Source organism: Staurois parvus, unplaced genomic scaffold (assembly GCF_062004578.1).
Source record: "Staurois parvus isolate SC_StPar_1 unplaced genomic scaffold, SC_StPar_1.0 ptg000840l, whole genome shotgun sequence".
Lineage (NCBI taxonomy): Eukaryota > Metazoa > Chordata > Amphibia > Anura > Ranidae > Staurois > Staurois parvus.
The window spans coordinates 660,905-680,426 of record NW_028318636.1 but is presented as its reverse complement, the minus strand read 5'-3'; the positions used below and the strand labels follow the sequence as shown (position 1 = coordinate 680,426).

Sequence of the window (19,522 nt, the reverse complement as noted above, 5' to 3'; positions counted from 1 at the left end):
CCACTCCCTCTGATGCGTTTTGCCCTGCCCATAGGGGGCTTGGTCACAAGTGGGGCGAAACGCATCAGCGGGTGTGGTCAGGGTGACGCCTGAGCCCATCTACCACACACACGTTGTTTTCTGACTCCTGGGAATCAGTTTGAGCGGTGTTCACCCCTACATACTACACCAAGTCTCTGGAGTAACTTGGGATGCTGCTCCCTCTTTCTTTTTCTGCTTTTATGGGCTTTTATGTACAGCCTCGAGCGGCGCCACAAACTCCACAGTGGTTCTCACCGTATACTGAGTATTATACTTTATTAAGGTGCTTCAAAAATATGTATCTTAAGATTGAAGTCCAGACATTTATAAAAAAAAAATAATTAAAAAAAATACAGGTAGTTTTTAAAGTAACTAGTATATGGACATGATTTTGACTCAGCCTCTTGTAATAACCTGCAAAGTGGCTGGGAAGGCAGCACTAGGAGCTAATCAGACTTTGCTGTGCTGCGAAGGAACAAATTGACAGAAGGAGAGAGCAGAGGGATGACCTCATAAGTGTGCTGCTACTCCTTTCGGCTAGGTTCACATATGTGCGGCTGGTGCCGCTGCGGATCCGCACAAAAATCACCACCCACACAGAAGAATGCGAACCCGCTGGCAGGTGCCATTAATTCTAATAGCACACAGCCCGCACTGGAAATCGCAACGTGGTTCCCGTGCGGGCTGTGTTTTCAGAAGAAGTGCAGGGACTTCTTCTCTGCTTGTCCCGGGGCATGGGAGTCCGTTCAAATGAATGGGCTCTCATGCCCGCGCAAAACGCGGACCGCAGGAACGCACATATGTGAACCAAGGCTAACTGTCCAATCTTAGCTTGGGGGGAGGTGGTGGAGGGTGGAGGTAACCTTGCTGTACTGCTTAACTACAGCAGAAAAAAAATTAAAAGATAAGTTCACCCTTTGACCAAAATTAAAAAATGCTAATTTTTTGCAGGTAAAAAAAATGTGCATTCATTATTTTTGGTTGCAGGAGCCTGTAAACCATTGCAACAGCGATCAGTAGATCGCTGGTGCCATACAGGTCTCCTGCAGATCTGTCAGTATATCTGAATAACGTATAACAGAATGTACGGGCAAGCACATATACCGACAGGAATACTCAATGAACTACCGTGATACTCCATAGCACCGTGGTAATTCATTGAGAACTACAAGCCGACAGCCACTAAGGTTGTCGGTACTTGTAGTCCATTCATTCACAGAACTCTGTAAATGAATGATGCAGCCATGTGGGTGGAGCCTTGCACGGCCGCTCTCTATTGAAAAAATTACAGCTTATACAAGGAACTTCTCCCTGTACTGCTGTCACAGGGAGGGGGGATTGGGTGGAGGCTGCAGCATTGGGAACGTTACATGTTCCATCCTAAAAATGGGTGGAACATGTAACATGTCCCCAAAGGTTGACTTATACTTTAATTTTACTAGCCTGGTTATTTCTGGTCAGACTGTGCAAATTAACTGGACAGACATACAAATCCTTTGGCAGGTAAAACAGTTTACTCATTTTAATTCAAACTGTATTTAGCTTTCAATTTCAGTTTAGAAAATAGAACTATAAAAGACTCTAAAACTATGAAACTATAAAAGAATTTGATACACAGAAATCTCAGTGTACTCTCAACATACGTTTTGACCCATCACTCCAGGCTGCCCAGTTTTTCCCTGTGGTCCTGGTGGCCCTAATAAAAAATGCATAATGACATAATTAACCATCTTCCACCATAATTAACCATTCTAAAAGGTTGGAAAGCATTTAAAAAATACTCAGTGTAGCCATTAGTTACCTGCTGGACCTGGGGGACCTCTGGGTCCCTGGACGTTGTATCCTCCACTTTCAGAAAATCGATTTGAATTAAAAATATCTGCAAACATATAAGAAAAACAACTTACAGTGGGGCAAAAAAGTATTTAGTCAGCCACCAATTGTGCAAGTTCTCCCACTTAAAAAGATGAGAGAGGCCTGTAATTGGCAGCATAGGAAGACCTCAACTATGAGAGACAAAATGAGAAAAAAAATCCAGACAATCACATTGGCTGATTTGGAAAGAATTTATTTGCAAATTATGGTGGAAAATAAGTATTTGGTCACCTACAAACAAGCAAGAGTTCTGGCTCTCACAGACCTTTACCCTCTTCTTTAAGAGGCTCCTCTGTCCTGCACTCATTACCTGTATCAATGGCACCTGTTTGAACTTGTTATCAGTATAAAAGACACCAGTCCACAACCTCAAACAGTCACACTCCAAACTCCACTATGGTGAAGACCGAAGGACACCAGAAACAAAATTGTAGACCTGCACCAGGCTGGGAAGACTGATTCTGCAATAGGCAAGCAGCTTGGTGTGAACAAATCAACTGTGGGAGCAATAATTAGAAAATGGAAGACATACAAGACCACTGATAATCTCCCTCGATCTGGGGCTCCACGCAAGATCTCACCCCGTGGGGTCAAAATGATCACAAGAACGGTGAGCAAAAATCCCAGGACCACACGGGGGGACCTAGTGAATGACCTGCAGAGAGCTGGGACCAACGTAACAAAGGCTACCATCAGTAACACACTACGCCGCCAGGGACTCAGATCCTGCAGTGCCAGACGTGTCCCCCTGCTTAAGCCAGTACATGTCCGGGCCTGTCTGAAGTTTGCTAGAGAGCATTTGGATGATCCAGAAGAGGATTGGGAGAATGTCATATGGTCAGATGAAACCAAAAGAGAACTGTTTGGTAGAAACACAACTCGTCGTGTTTGGAGGAGAGAGAAGCATGGGGGTGGCAACATCATGCTTTGGGGCTGTTTCTCCGCAAAGGGACCAGGACGACTGATCCATGTACAGGACAGAATGAATGGGGCCATGTATCGTGAGATTTTGAGTGCAAACCTCCTTTCATCAGCAAGGGCATTGAAGATGAAACGTGGCTGGGTCTTCCAACCATACCGCCCGGGCAACAAAGGAGTGGCTTCGTAAGAAGCATTTCAAGGTCCTGGAGTGGCCTAGCCAGTCTCCAGATCTCAACCCCATAGAAAACCTTTGGAGGCAGTTGAAAGTCCGTGTTGCCCAGCGACAGCCCCAAAACATCACTGCTCTAGAGGAGATCTGCATGGAGGAATGGGCCAACATACCAACAACAGTGTGTGCCAACCTTGTGAAGACTTACAGGAAACATTTGACCTCTGTCATTGCCAACAAAGGATATATAACAAAGTATTGAGATGAACTTTTGATATTGACCAAATACTTATTTTCCACCATAATTTGCAAATAAATTCTTTCCAAATCAGCCAATGTGATTGTCTGGATTTTTTTTCTCATTTTGTCTCTCATAGTTGAGGTCTACCTATGATGCCAATAACAGGCCTCTCTCATCTTTTTAAGTGGGAGAACTTGCACAATTGGTGGCTGACTAAATACTTTTTTGCCCCACTGTACTTTTAGTATATGTTTAGTTAAAAACACACTTTAGAGAAAGTAATTAAATTATCTGAGGTAAAACAATGTAGCATATTGTGATAACAGCAATTGTGCTGCTCTATTCCTCGTTTTTTTCGGTTGTCTGTAACTAATTATTTGAGCTCCAAGATTAGTATAAATAATGTAGGATTAAACCACATCCTCGTCTGTAATTTATCTTCAGCTATGAGCGGAAAGCCAACTGCCTCCCCCCTTCCCCAGTACAGCTCTCCAGTCATCCCTGAAGGGTCAAAGCAGAGAGCAGTGACTGACAGTCACTGCTCTCTGCTCTGAGAAGACCTAGAACTTAGTGGTCATGTGATTGCTCAATTTTCGGGCTCAGAGCTGGTGGGGAGAGGTGCAGCATTTGTGTTTATTTTTTTAGTAACCCTAAACTTCTCGTTTAATCATCTCTTCAGACCTATTCAGCCATCCTGCTTCTCTGCCAAATCCTCTAAATAATTAGAAGTCAATATCATCATGGATTACAAATTTGTGTTATTTAATCAAATGGAAGGGCTTTGGCCCTTGGCTGCTAGCCTCCAACATCTTTGCCCAGCACCTTATTTGCAAGTTTCATCCAAACTTTCCTATGAAGCCAGGTCCCAGATAGGCGACCTTCATAAAAGGGGCACTCTCGCAACTACTACTGCCATTTGGCATGTGGCTGTATACACTTCCAGTTTTCCCCCAAGTGTCTGACTAATGCCAATCAGGCACACCCATGTCACTTGGACATGTCCTTAGAAAGGGTTACATACTCTGTGGTCAAACAGACTTGGGGCTGAACATCCAATTCTGGGAACATTGCCACTGTACCTTCAGGTCTAGGAACTTGTGTTGAGTTCTACGGAGATATCAAAAGAATATACTATAGCAATAAACTAATTACTGACTCCCAGACATCTTGTGACCCTCTTTTGGCTCCTAGACATTTTATTAATGTTTTAGATACTACCATTGACCTTTGAAGGGTCAGTATTGAAAATTATGTCAAACCCTGTATTAAAGTAATTTCAAAAGTACATTTTCAATCTTTTTCAATCTGAAACTTTAATTAAAATAATATCTTGTGATCCTGATGTGAAGGCTCTTGTTTAGGCATTTGCTCATATAGGGCGATAGCACCCTTTCTGTCTGCTTAATGTGCTCTTTCAGCCTGACACCTGATTCTGTGTTTGGAGACCATAGGTGACCATTTCAACACACGACACAAGCATGGCCCACTGTTGTCGCCATTGAAAAATGCCGTGAAGCTGATTCTGGATGTATTCTGGATTCTGCATGTAGACAGGAAGTGGCTGCAAAAGGTTTTCAAGAGATGACCAGCACTGGAACTCAACAAAAGATGAATAAAGGTGAAAACAAGCATTCTATTTAAAATAAAGTCAACTGTTTGTTATTTAAATTAAATACTTACCCTGATCCACAAGTCTCTGATAAGCTGGACCTGATGGCCCAGGAGGACCTCTCTCTCCAGGAACACCTGCAGCACCATCCCTTCCAGGAGGACCAGGAGCACCAGGAGGACCTAAGTATATGATAAAGATTAAAAGAACTGTAAACTTGGTTAGAAGAATATGGCAAGGAACATGCATCAGTACATCTACAGTATGCTGTGTGCAACTGCACTTTGTCTCACACCTGCAAAGGCATTTCAGGTTTTAATGAAATGTATAGTCACACACTAAGTGGAACTTTCAATTGCTTTGTAAATCTGCATAAACTCCTGACATGTCACAATATACAACAGTATAATTTTTTAAAACAGCTACGCCTTTTATCACTAACAAGCAGTCCTTTAGTTCCATTCAAGTGACTTTGTATAGGCTGAGATGAAGTAATTGGTCTTCCTCAAGGCGAGAGGCTGCAAAAGGGGCTGTTCTGTGTCAATAATTTGTGAACACAGCCAAGAACTAGAACTACAGAGACAGTAGGATTTTCATACTGCATCATCTCTGAGCCAGCACTTCAGCCCAGAAAAAAAAGGCACCTGGATGATGCATGAACAAAAATATTGCTGTCCTTGATATAAAAGAACTGAGATTGATTTACTAAATCAGAGGCATCCAATCTTTCTTTGCAAAGGGCCAGTTTATGATTTTTCAGGCTTTAGGGGGGCTGGGCTGTGTCCAGTAGGAGTAAATAATGCCTCATCTTTGTTTCTTTTGGGAAGACTAGTTCCCCATCAGTTGTGTCAGTGGGAGGAGTGGTGCCCTAAAATGGTGTCAGTGGGAGGAATAGTGCCCTGTCAATGGTGTCAGTGGGAGGAACAGTGCCCCATCCATTGGTGTCAGTGGGAGGAATAGTGCCCTAAGGGACAGATAAAGACAAGCAAAGGGCCACATCCGGCCCCCCCGGGGCCACAGTTTGGAGACCACTGAACTAAATCATTGGGGGGCTGTTCACTTAGCAAAGTGTAAGCTCACTTTGCAGAGTGATTGTTAGTAAATAAGATTTTGTTGTGTTCATTTTAATAGCCAATCATGTGCTAGCATATACCCTGTTTACCACAAATAGGTGTCATAGAAGTGTTAGGCTTCCCGCACTTCACAAACAGAAACTGTAAGATTTGGTCCCTCCATTATGAAACAAGACATACAAATTATAACACAAAGTCATTGACACAGAACAGAGAATCAGTGATCATCAGGTTGACTGTTACCCCTATGCAGGGGCGGACTCACAACTCATGGGCCCCCGGGCAATAGGGGATCATGGGGCCCCTGTGTCCTTTCCCAAGCTCAAAAAAAACGATGAAAAAGGTACCAGGGGCATCTCATGGGGCCCCCTACTGACCCCCGGCCCTCAGGCAGTGCCCGAGTTTCCAAATGGTCAGTCCGCCCCTGCCCCTTCCCCTATGCATAATCAAGTGAGAGCGGTAAAGAAGAGCACAGCTATTCATATATCCAAACTCAGTTTAAAGACAGGCTGAGGAGGAATAATGTTCTGGGCTTCCCCAAAGGCTCTGAGGGCCACAGACCATAAGAATGTTTAGAAATCTGGCTTAAAACCTCGGTGGGAGAGTGGGAAATTACTGGTCTGTTTGTCATTAAACATGCATATAGAATTCCTATGAGAACTCCTCCACCAGGTGCTCCTCTCAGGCCTCTTATCACCCGCATCCTTTACTTCAAGGATAATGATAAAATACAGAGATATGAGAGAACATGTAAAAATCTACCATATAATGAAAGTAATTTCCAAAAACCCAGATTTCTCTGCCCACCACATAAAAACAGCGTACAGTTTTACAAATGTTAAAAGGCTCCATCCAGCTAAACTGCAGGTGGTGGATAGAGGGAAGGCCCTATTCTTCACTTTCCCAGTGGAGGCTTCATAGTGACTTGATACTAAAGACTACTCTCGAGGACTTACGTTACAAACCCCTAATTATGCACATAACGTCACAATGGATCTTTGTTCACAAAATGTGCATTGAGACCTGTAAGAGTTATGTTTTGAACTCTGTCCTGGATACTGATGCTATATTTTAAGCTCCCCCCACAATCACTTTCCTTTGGTGATATTTGACTGTGGATATCTGTTGGGGTGAAAAAAAAGGCCTAACCCGTCTGCAGTGTATACCTGTGACTTTATCTAGCAACTAAAAGGGGAGCATGATCACATTTTTATCGTCGGTCCTTCGTTTGAAATGTGAAGAAACTTGGCCATCTCCCCTCCTGCTGCAAAGCTCTAATTATTGGTTAGAAAAGTGGCAATCCCGCAGAGTACGCCAGCGTACTCTACACCACCATTGTTTGACTGAATAGCTAAGTTTATAATTCTAGTTTTGGGTTTAAAGCTCACAATTACTTGGGGTTATCACTCAGCCAGGTGAGATGGGTTGGGATTTGTTTACTATGTTTGCATTTATACTTAAGGAACTGTTGTGCAGGTGATACAACTTATCTAGCCTCATGGGCTCCAGGCTATTCCTACTTATCTGCTTGTAAAAGCCTGTAATAGTGGCTTTTGTCTTTAAAGGAATAGTTTATTGCAAAAGATTTATTGCTGTTCCACGATAGTTCATCTGAACCTTTATAATGTCAAGTTCACAAAATATGTTCCTGAAACAATTGAGGATTTCAGATTTAAAAGGCCCATGGTCTTCAACTATACTAGAAAATATAAACCCCTAATATTATGTTTTTGAGACACATCTCCAGGGACTTAAGGTGTGGACTCTTAAAAAAGCCTATAGCAGTGATGGCGAACCCGTGGCACGCGTGCCACAGCCGGCACGCCGAGCCTTATCTGTGGGCACGCCAGGAGAATACCGTATTTTTCGCTCCATAAGACGCACTTTTTTTCCCCCAAAAAAGGGGGGAAAATGTCAGTGCGTCTTATGGAGCGAATATAGAGCGGCCGGTCCGGTATTTCCACCGCCGCCGTGTCAGAATACCGAGCCGGCCGCTCAGCTCTGCAGTGGGACCGTACCTGTCCCTCTATCCAGCGGCACGCTGTCTTCCCAGCTTCTGTAGTGTGCGTGACAGCCGGGTCCCAAGTGCGCATGCGCAAGAAGCAGTGCTCTTTGTGAATGGTAAGGCGGTACCTGGGACACATGACAGATCCCAGAAGCCGCTGGACCAATCACAAAGCGCAGCGCTTCTCGCGCATGCGCACTGGGCATCCGGCTGTCCGACGAGCGCCCACACTACAGAAGCCGGGAAGACAGCGCGCGGCTGGATAAAGGAACAGGTAAGATAAAAAAAAAACTCTGCGGAAGTAAGAGCGGGTACCTGTCAAATTCAGGTACTCGCTCCCCCTCCCTCCCCAAAGGTCAGCAGTCATCTGTACTGTCCGCAGTCTCTGGTCATCCCTGTGCTTTCCGCAGTCTCTGGTCATCTCCTGTACTGTCCGCAGTCTCTGGTCATCTCCTGTACTGTGTCCGCAGTCTCTGGTCATCCCTGTACTGTCCGCAGTCTCTGGTCATCTCCTGTACTGTGTCCGCAGTCTCTGGTCATCTCCTGTACCATGTCCGCAGTCTCTGGTCATCTCCTGTACTATGTCTGCAGTCTCTGGTCATCTCCTGTACTGTGTCCGCAGTCTCTGGTCATCCCTGTACTGTCCGCAGTCTCTGGTCATCCCTGTACTGTGTCCGCAGTCTCTGGTCATCCCTGTACTGTCCGCAGTCTCTGGTCATCCCTGTACTGTGTCCGCAGTCTCTGGTCATCCCTGTACTGTCCGCAGTCTCTGGTCATCCCTGTACTGTCCACAGTCTCTGGTCATCCCTGTACTGTGTCCGCAGTCTCTGGTCATCCCTGTACTGTGTCCGCAGTCTCTGGTCATCCCTGTACTGTGTCCGCAGTCTCTAATCATCCCTGTACTGTCCGCAGTCTCTGGTCATCCCTGTACTGTGTCCGCAGTCTCTGGTCATCCCTGTACTGTCCGCAGTCTCTGGTCATCCCTGTACTGTGTCCGCAGTCTCTGGTCATCCCTGTACTGTCCGCAGTCTCTGGTCATCCCTGTACTGTCCGCAGTCTCTGGTCATCCCTGTACTGTCCGCAGTCTCTGGTCATCCCTGTACTGTGTCTGCAGTCTCTGGTCATCCCTGTACTGTGTCCGCAGTCTCTGGTCATCCCTGTACTGTCCGCAGTCTCTGGTCATCCCTGTACTGTGTCCGCAGTCTCTGGTCATCCCTGTACTGTGTCCGCAGTCTCTGGTCATCCCTGTACTGTCCGCAGTCTCTGGTCATCCCTGTACTGTTAATTAGTTTGCACTACTGTACGAGTTGTTTTTTTCTAAACCAAAAGCTCGATATTCAGGTTTCATTGCAGTGTTGGCACTTTGAAAGAAATAAGTTGGTTTTGGGTTGCAGTTTGGGCACTCGGGCTCAAAAAGGTTCGCCATCACTGGCCTATAGAGAAAGCATACTGTTCTACATACTGCTCTAATTTAAGAGGCGTAACTATACTCATTTTATAATCCCAGCAGCAAAAATGTAAGAAATTAAACTGGATTTTCTGGGAAGTTATGTAATACTTAGAATGCATAATTATTACTTAACTTTGTTATTGCATATTTACCCCCTCCTTTCACCATTACTAAATTGGTGGATATTATGGGAAAATGTTGGCAATAGCTAATGACCCCATTAATATTACAGGAGACTATCATACAATGTTGGATCTGAACCTGGATAGGCATGGGTGCTCCTGTAATTATTCTGCACCTTTGGCTAATTAGATATAAAATATCAAATATCTAGCTAGGCCTCAATGTATGCCCTCATCACATATACAGTAAGCAGGAAGGTTTAGTTAAGAATACTAAAGAGACCTCAAAATGCTTTCTAATTATATACTGTACAAAGAATTATATCAGACAAGGGCACAATACTCCAAGGATGATCTGCTAAATTATCTTAGCAGGATGTTCCTGCCCTCCCTTACTGCATATCAAAAAAACCTTCTGCCTTCTGGACTCCACTATTATGTGCAAAAAAATAAATGAAGCCATAGCACCATTCCCAAAAAAATAAAACACCAGGGCTCGACGGCTCCCCTACCAAATGGTATGTTACCTTTACATACATACTAACCCCTTGTCTTTTCATTTTGTATAATTATATATGGAAATAATTAATTATGCCACCTTAAATGAGTGAGGCACTGATTATTATCAAAGCCAAATAAAGACCCCCACTTTTTATGAGACCTAGAGGCCAATCTCATCTATTACTTCTATTGTGAAGTTAGACAAGTCTGGCTTTATCCATGGTAGAGCCAAGCATATAAATATAAGATGCCTTTTTTATTAATCTAAAATATAAACATAATAGCACACACACTAGATTGCTTATGACACTTGATGAACAAATCTCATGTAATTTTATGTGTGTGTCAAAATTTATAGAGTGGACAAGATTGCATTATATGGATCCAGTGGCTAAAATTTGCATTAATAATGTGATTTCTGAACCATTTCAAATCTCAAGAGGGACCAGACAAAGTTGTCCATTCTCCCCCCCCCCCTTCTCTTTGCTCTGGCCATATAACCCTTATCAAGATCCATTCGTACTGATTCTACTGTATATGATGATGGAACATACTAGAATAGTGGGTATCCTCATATGTTGACTACATACTTATCTACAGTATTTGGCTGATCCTGGACCAATAGAGTATTACATATTCTGACCTTTGGTGGTTACTTGGGATTCCAAGTCAGTTGGAACAAGTCCATATTTTTCCTTTTTCTTTTATTACAAACAATTTAGACACAATTATTGCTTCAAAGACAGAACACAAAATATCAAACCTGAAAATCTTGAAAAGAAAAGGGCAGGGATAAAAGCTAACAGTAAGGAAGTCACAAGCATGTGGATCTAGGAATTTTTCCCAAAGGGGTTTCAGGAAGGGCCAGCTCCACCAGATGGGAGAGAGTACAAACTTCATTACAACAGCACCAGTAGATTGGTTTTATGTAGGTATACTGTATGTGGTGTAGTCAGAATCAGAGAAGTATCTGTTTCTATTAATACCCAGCAACTATGGTTCTCAGAGGCAAATTCATAAAAAATATACAAGCTTTATAAAATGAGAGTATATTTCTCTCACTATTTCCGGTCACTCACTCACCAACACTAGGGTGTGGGGAATATAACCTCAAAACATACTATAACTTAAACAACCCTTCAGAAAGAACCCTGAGGGTAAAGAGGTAAATCTTCCCCCATGAGGCATAAACCAGAATCATTCTGGTGATGAATAAGCGCTGTCTTTAGCGTGAAACGCATTTACCTGCCAGTCCCCCACTGTATTTCCACTGCCTATATTGGTTTTATCCTGGTTCAATAAAGTGGATTGTTTGGAGTGCAGCCGATCAGACTTTCTTTGTTTTCATAAACTGGAACCTCGTGGGGAGTGATTTACTGCTTTACCCTTGGTTTTTCTAAAGGGTTCTTTAAAGGTATAGTTGTCAGAGGCAAACCAGTCTAAGATATGGGATAAGTGTGTAGCTTTTTAGTAGTTCAATATTCTTTCAGTTTGGAAAGGATCTGGTATATGGGTTTTGAACCTTTTCAGGCAAAGTAGGAGGAGGTTCATCAAAGAGCTACAGTTTATGACCAAACCATGTGTGGTATAGGTTAGACCAATTTGAAGTGTGGAGCCGATGTTATTTGGAAGAAGCACATCATTTTATATAAGTCCAGTAGGTTAGAAGGAATCTATACACCATACAAACCGTCTTCCATTTACAGTCATGACCAAAAATATTGGCACCCCTGCATTTCTGGCAGATAATGCACCACTTCGCCCACAAAAATTGTTGCAATTACAAATGTTTAGGCATTCTCATGTTTATTTCCAAAAGTGGACTGGACAAAATTATTGGCACCTTCTCAAAATTGTAAGAAATAATTGCATTCCAAGTTTGTGATGCTCCTGTAATTTGTAATTAACCGCTTCTCTACTGCCCTATAGCAGAACTGCTGCTACAGGGTGGCAGGGCTGCACAAAATTACGTATATATACATGATTTTGCATTTCTGGGTAGGGGGCATGCCTGCGTGCCGCCCTACTCATGCTGTCATTGGCGGCTACAGCTGTCGATCACTGGGTCCCGGCCAGAGATTCCACCCGGTGATTGCCAAGGCACACTAACAGGGGAGAGGTCTATATGTAAACAATACAGATCTATCCCCTGTCATCACCAGCATGCTGCTTTGTATTGCTCTGCATAGAAGCATGCTTACACAGTAAAACACACACATCACAGTTAGTAAAACAGCACACAATTAACCCTTTGATCACCCCAGATTTTAACCCCTTCCTGCCCAGTGTCATTGTACAGTGTCAGTGCTTTTTATTAGCACTGATCACTGTATTAGTGTCACTGGGGATGTCAGTGGCAGTTAGTCAGTTCCCCCCAGTGTCTGAATGCCTTCTGCAGTCCCGCTATAAGTCGCTGATCGCCGCCATTACTAGTATAAAAAAAAATTCCAGTATATACAATACTGTATACCGCCATTTGTAGACGCTATAACTGTCACGTAAACCAGTTAATTTACACGTATTGGGTTTTGTTTTAGCAAAGACATGTATCAGAATACATTTTGGCCTAAATTTATGACAAAATTTTATTTTTCTACTGGATATGTTTTACAGCAAAGTAAAAAATATTGTTTTTTTCAAAACTGTCGGTCTTTTTTTGTTTATAGCGCAAAAAATAAAAAAAGCAGAGGTGATCAAATACCACTGAAAGAAAGCTCTATTTGTGGGGAAAAAAGGATATAAATTTAATTTGCAGCGTTGCATGACTTTGCACTTGTCAGTTAAAGTAATGCAGCGATGTATTGCAAAAAATGGCCTGGTCAGTCAAACATGGTGGAGGTTCACTGATGTTTTGGGGTTGCTTTGCTGCTTCAGGCACTGGATGTCTTGACTGTGTGCATGGCACTATGAAATCTGAAGACTACCGAAGAATTCTGAGCAGCTATGTAGGGCCCAGTGTCAGAAAGTTGGGTCTCTGTCAAAGGCCATGGGACTTACAGCAGGACAGTGACTCAAAGCACACATCAAGAAGCACCCAGAAATGATTTAAGACAAAGTGCTGGAGAGTACTGAGCTGGCCAGCAATGAGCCCAGATCTCAATCCCATAGATCACCTGTGGAGAGATCTCAAAATAGCTATTGAGAAAAGGAACCTTTCCAATCTGGGAGACCTGGAGCAGTTGGCGAAAGAAGAGTGGTCCAAAATTTCAGTAGAGAGGTGTATGAAACTCATTGATGGTTACAGGAAGCGATTGATTTCAGTTATTTTTCCAAGGGGTGCGCTAACAAATACTAAATTGAAGGTGCCAATAATTTTGTCCAGTCAGTTTTTGGGGTTTTGCATGGAATGTGTCAGATTTGGTTTTTTGTTTCTCCACTTTTTTGTGTCATACCAATACACAATAATATGTGGGTGTAGGATTTTTTTTTATGCTAGAACCAGGGGCGGACTGACAACTCATGGGCCCCCCAGGAAATAGGGGATCATGGGGCCCCTGTGTCCTTGCCCAAACTCAAAAAAGCCTATGAAAAAGGTACCAGGGGCATCTCATGGGGCCCCCTACTGACCCCGGGCCCGCGGGCAGTACCCAAATTTCCAAATGGTCAGTCCGCCCCTGCCCATAGTGCATGTATTCCCCCCTTTACTTATAAGCATTATATAGCAGTCTTGTTACTTCTAGTGTCGGGCTGAGCACTGGTTAAAGCTTGTAGGAGGAGTTTTCATTCTCCTCTGACTGTCCTATGTTGCTGCATGACCCATGAGCCTCTGTCTGGACAGTGCTGATTGGCCCTGTGCCAATCACATACACCCTCCCAAGAAAAAAAAAAACATTCTCTAGCAATACACACCAAACTGAACATGTGCAGAGTGCCTGCTAGGGCTCTTTACTATCAGCAGATGGATTGGGGACTGTGGAAGAAGGGGAGGATCAGAGAAGACAGGATCCAACAGCCTTATTACTCTATGCGGGTTCCACAATGAGTATAATAAGCATGCTTTACTGCATATACAGACTGATTTTACTGTTGTGGGTTAACTACGTAACACTTTAATTTATGAATTGGGGTCTACAACAAGACAGAGGAGTTTGCTGTATAAATGTAACTCTTCATTCAATATATGCATGTGAAACTTAAATGAAGCAAAAAAAAAAAAAAAAGAGTCAACGCAACTTAGCTGAGTATATACAGTACAGTATATACTTCTTTTATAAAATAATGAATTGAGATGTACTTTAAATACATTATAGGGAGTTGGGAGTTCATTATGATCCAAATGTAAAACCTTTGAAGGGTTGCAAGGCAGGGAGCTAACTTTTCCTTCTAATGATATCTAAATGACAGGTGCTGTGCTTAATTGGTATTAGTTCTTTATCTGACTAAATAAACCACAGAACCTATGTAATTTATATATGTCATTACATTGTAAGATAAGTAGATAGGAGTGAGGTCTTTGGGCAGCCTCAAAAAATCCCAGTAAGGCTAGGTTCACACCTATGCAGGTTGCATTTCATCCGTTTCTGCATTGCGTTTTGCGTTGTGTTTTGCATTTTTGCACCTGCGTTTTGGGTTTTTTTTCTTTTTTTTTTGTTCTTTTTTATTTTTCTTGTTGCTAGGCAGATTTAAAATGCAAAATGCATCAAAAAGGCAGCAAAAACGCACTACATGCTTTTCTGCAGCGTTTCCATTGAAGTCTATAGAACCAATAATGCAACTTTTTGTGCACAAAAAAGTCCCTGACCCTTTCCAAAAAACGCACCGGGTGAAAACGCAGAGATGTGAACATGTCCAATAGGAAATCATGTTAAATGGACTGTAGTGCGTTTCTGCAGAACACTGCGGTAAACACTTTGGTGTGAACCTAGGGTTAGACTTGGCAATCTAAGAGTTTACTACACCTTAGCCTTAGGTGCTAAAGTAGGTGGTACTGTCCATGTACTGAATAAGAAAACTTTTTCCTGTTATGTCACCTGTCTCACAAATGAACCCAATAACAGAAACTGCTTCTGCAACCATGCATCTTGAAGATATAATGTTAAGAAAAATGGCAATCATGTGCACACAAATCTATTGTACTTACATTCAGAATAACAATATTTTTGAAAGTTTCTACAACTGAAGCTTTAAACATATAATTTAATTATACTATAATTACTCCATCAGTTTTCATCAGTAACAGTTATCTTTTCTATTACAAACAAAACAGCTAAGCCTTTGTACGTGCTGTTTCAAGCAGAACACAGAAGAGGGCAGTCTTGTTGCGCAAAAAAAAAAGAATTTGTGATCAAAAGATATATCTTTAGAATTCTAGTTCCAGCTCTGGTTAAAAGTATATATAATGCATTTTTCCAATTTCTAATATTATAGGTCTAATATATAAAGCTTGACTTCAGCCAATACATTTGGGTCTGAGAGTGTGGAAAGGTTAGAACTTTTAGAATTTTTACTGTGGCCCAACTGGATTTTTTTTATATCTGGTGACACCAGGACAAGAAAAGAAGGGAGTGAGTGTCACAAGAGCAGAAGACACAGCAATAAAAAAAAACTTCTCAGAGGTTCTAACCCTTCCCGACTCTACTAAAATATATTTATGCTGCTTTCTATGTCACCATTGGAGAGATTAACCGTGCTTTCTGGTCTCTTTGACACCCTGTTAGAATGATAAGTAAGCAAAGACAGAGCTCAGCAGGCAGGAGTATTTAATGTACAGCACAACTGACAGAGTGCAGTGGTCAGGAGTATGTAATATACAGCCTAATATAAAGAGAGCAAGGGTCACTATTGAATAACATATAGCACAGTATACAGGTGCAGTGGTCAGCAGTTTACATTATACATCACAGTACACAGATAACAACACTCAGCATTATGTATGTACGTTCTACACAGGGCTGCTGTTAGAAACCATGGGGCCCCATACAGCTGACCTGAAAGCCCCCCCCTGCAAAAAAATCTCACAGTTAACTATGCTTCAGTTAGAATGAACACAGCGAGTAAGCTGTAATGATCACTCACTGTGTTCGTTCAGGAAAGGCAGGGGCTGGCAAATGGGACATATTTACTGGAACCTTCCCCCACTCTTCATCCTGAAGGATTCTATTGTCCTAGTGTCTGCAGCTGCTGGTGGAAAGGAAAGGAGGGAAGCCGGCAGCACTGTGAGGGTGGGGGCACACAGGGGGGCCTGGGCAGCAAGGGGAAACATATGGTGCACAGGGAGGGTGATGGGTGTGGCAGAGGGGCAATTTCTGGAACTGATCCCTTGTATGTCTCTCTCTGCAGCTGCTGAAAGCCGATGGGAGCTTCCAGCTGCTGCAAAGAGAGCCATACAGGGGATCGGTCCCAGTAATTGCCCCTTCGCTGTTCCAATCACCCTCCCTGCTTACATCTGATTCACCCAACTGCCTGGGCCCCTCTGCTGGCCTGGGTCCCCTACAGGAGGACTGGTGGCACCCCCTTATCCATGGCCCTGGTTCTACAGTGTACATTACATACTCCTGACCATATTCTCTATGCTGTGCTGTCTGGTACATACCTTTTATTGTTGTATCCTGCAAGTTTATGTCTGCTGCAATCTGTATCCCGGACTGTACATTACATACCCTTTAAGATTGCACTTTGTATGGTGATATATACATGACATACATTAGACCACTACACTCTGTACATTTTAGTCTCTTGCCCCCTGCACTGCTGACCAATGCATGACTATAGAAATCACATTGTTCTCTAGGGTGCTCGTTCACATGAATGCAGCTTGGTGCAGTGCGATTTTTGAAAAGGTGTATGTGCTTCTTGTGGTGCAATCATATTGCATTTTTGGCCCCAAAGACTTTAATAGAAGTGCATAACACCTTCTATGAATGAAATGAATAGGAGATGAGCAGATTGTTGAAAGGTCTGCCTCCTCTATTCAGAATTGTTTCATTTATAAAAGTTTCAGTATGGCTTCTTTGAATGGAGGAGCCTGGTGAAAATGGTGGGCATAGTCTGGCACTCTTGATGAATGCCTGTTACTGCTCCCTCTGTTCTATTATCCCCCGCTGCACCAGAAGATTACAATGGTGGAGGAAGTGGGGGGTTGGAGGATGAAAATTTCAAGGAAATCAAGAGCCAGCAGCACAAGAGACACGTCAAATTAGTAGTAAGTAATGTCCCTTGTGTTGTTTTTTTCCCCCTAAATTTTGGCTTTAAAAAGCAGTAAAATAGCTGTAAAGAACTCCTTACTCAGCTCTCTAGCTGCTTTCCATGTGAAGTAATTAATTTTCAAAAATCCTAAATAATCTCAGCAAACACTTTAAAGTCTAGTTTCCATCAGTTTCTTAACAGCTCAGCAAGATCTGCAGGTAGTTTGCTTTAAAAGGTTGTCAGGTTGCCAAAGCTAAGTTTTATTGTCTGTGTTTTGAACTTTGGAATTAAATTTCTCCACAAAGCCTATAGATACACAGACCAATGAGAGCTTGTTTTAAAGTTCATATACTGTTTGTTCAGAATATCTAAATACTTTAGTATGCATGATCTAGGAACAACTTCACTTTAAATCATCATGTCACTTGGCAGCGAGCCATCTAATATAAACACACAGCAGATGTTGCTAAGTTGTTGAAACTGACTGAATCCCAACTTCAGAATCTCTGTTGGGATCTTCGAAGATTAATTACTTCATGGTACAAACAACTAGAGAGGTTATGAGGGATTTCTTTAAGGCCCCTTTCATGCTAGCATCGTATGGTTCGATCAGCAGGGAATCTGTGAAAGATACCCTGGTGAATCAGAACAGAATGGGACAGATATCACTTTTTTAACATCTGCGCCCATTCAGCTTTATTTCTGCATTAAGATACCAGAGTGTTCCAGAACCATGTTGGATCTACGAGGGCCGGATGAAAGCATCTGTTTACATCAAACTACCTCCAATTTGCCACATTTAGGTCCAGAAAAATGGAAAAGAATGCACTTTTCCATTTTTTCTGGACCTGGATGGACTCAAATGGATGCAAATGGACACAAAGCCACTTACATTCACATTTCCATAGGCTTACATGGAGCCCTGATATTCATTAGATACAAAAGGCTTACATCTAGAAAATCTTTACTAGACAAGGGTAAACCTCTTCCCAACCATGTAAATTTATGCAGCACAGGAAAAACGGGCCATTAAGGGTCAGTAAACCCAAAGCAAACATTTATTATCTTGCAACTTACCGATTTTTAGATATGAATACTATGTTAGTTTTCTTTTTAGGGCTTTCTTTCTTTTTTTCACCTGGTGATCTAGCCAGTAAGCCTGTTGTTTTTGAACAGAAAAAGCTGTCCTGCAGATGTAGCAGCTAGGAGGTTGAGACAAACAACTTACCACTCACTGAGGTGTTTACAATCAGCTTTTATTTATATAAAACCTTTATCTCAAAAGGAATATAAAAATGTTCCTGTAATTGCTTATTAAGTGTTAGCTGGAGCTAAAATTTATTACATAATTACATAGTTATTCTGGCTGAAAAAAAGCCAAAAGTCCATCCAGTTCAACAATTAAAAAAAAAAAAAGAAAAAAAAGTTCTATTCCTATACCCACAGTTGATCCAAAGGAAGGAAAAAAAACTCAGCAAAGCATGATCCAATTTGCTCCTGCAGGGAAAAAAAATTCCTTCCTGATCCCCCAAGAGGCAATCGGATATTCCCTGGATCAACTCTACCTATAAATGTTAGTATCCAGTTATATTCTGTGTATCTAAGAAGGCAGTATTAGAGTATTTAAATCTGCTGGTACATCTAACAATCTCCTTCTGTAGACTGACAATGCTGCAGTCCAAAGCTGTCTCTGTTGCTCCTTCATCCAGAGTGTAGGTACTCTAGTTCAAGAAGTGTGTTATTGGCTAGATCTAAAAACATAGGTAAAAAGCCTAAAAAAAAGAAAACTAATGCAGCCACTACTTCTAATAATTACTAAGCTGCAGTATATTACATTTTTGTTTTTTGTTTTACTACCGCTTTAACACCCAGTCACAGCACATATGCATTCATGCTGTTCTGAGGTTTTGTGCTGTGTGCTCTCTGAGCAGTACCAGCAAGCTGATTTCTTGGTTATGGCTTTTGATGGAGAGCCAGCAGTACAGATTCCCAAGTATGTGACCAATGTGAGAGTCAATTACAGTATTTGCATGATTGGAACTCCACTCTACCTCCCTACATTAAAGTACACTTAAAGGGCTACCGGAAGGTGGCATGAATGTGTTAATCAATAACCCTATTGTCCTACCTGGTGGTCCTGCTGGGCCTTTCATTGCTAGAGACCCTTGGCCTCCTGGAGTACCTATTGGCCCTATTGGGCCTTTTCTTGTGCTTATGCCTGAAAGAAAGAACAGTGAGTACCTAGCACACTAAACAGGTCTTCTGTAGAACTTGTTTTCTTCTACTTTTACACTTAAATCAGAATGATTCGCGACAACAGGTTCACATAGAAATAAACCAATTTTATGAATAAAATAACCTACATAATTTGTGCATTTTACAAAATACTCTGAAAGATCTAATTTGTTTG

The 19,522-nt window shown here is 42.2% G+C and overlaps 1 protein-coding gene across 6 annotated transcripts in view; it reads right to left on the bottom strand.

Moving 5' to 3' along the window:
* The window catches only part of EMID1 (EMI domain containing 1), a 168,040-nt gene that overhangs the window by 33,838 nt on the left and 114,680 nt on the right, over positions 1-19,522 (bottom strand). For 5 of the 6 annotated variants that reach the window (XM_089655437.1, XM_089655438.1, XM_089655434.1 and 2 more), the window contains exons 8-11: positions 19,241-19,330; positions 4,908-5,018; positions 1,823-1,900; positions 1,665-1,717 (exon numbers count right to left, since the gene is read on the bottom strand). In XM_089655437.1, coding sequence (XP_089511563.1) covers positions 1,665-1,717; positions 1,823-1,900; positions 4,908-5,018; positions 19,241-19,330 — 332 coding nt within the window. The remainder of the gene's footprint in view (positions 1-1,664; positions 1,718-1,822; positions 1,901-4,907; positions 5,019-19,240; positions 19,331-19,522) is intronic. The other variant, XM_089655436.1, reaches the window with a different exon arrangement.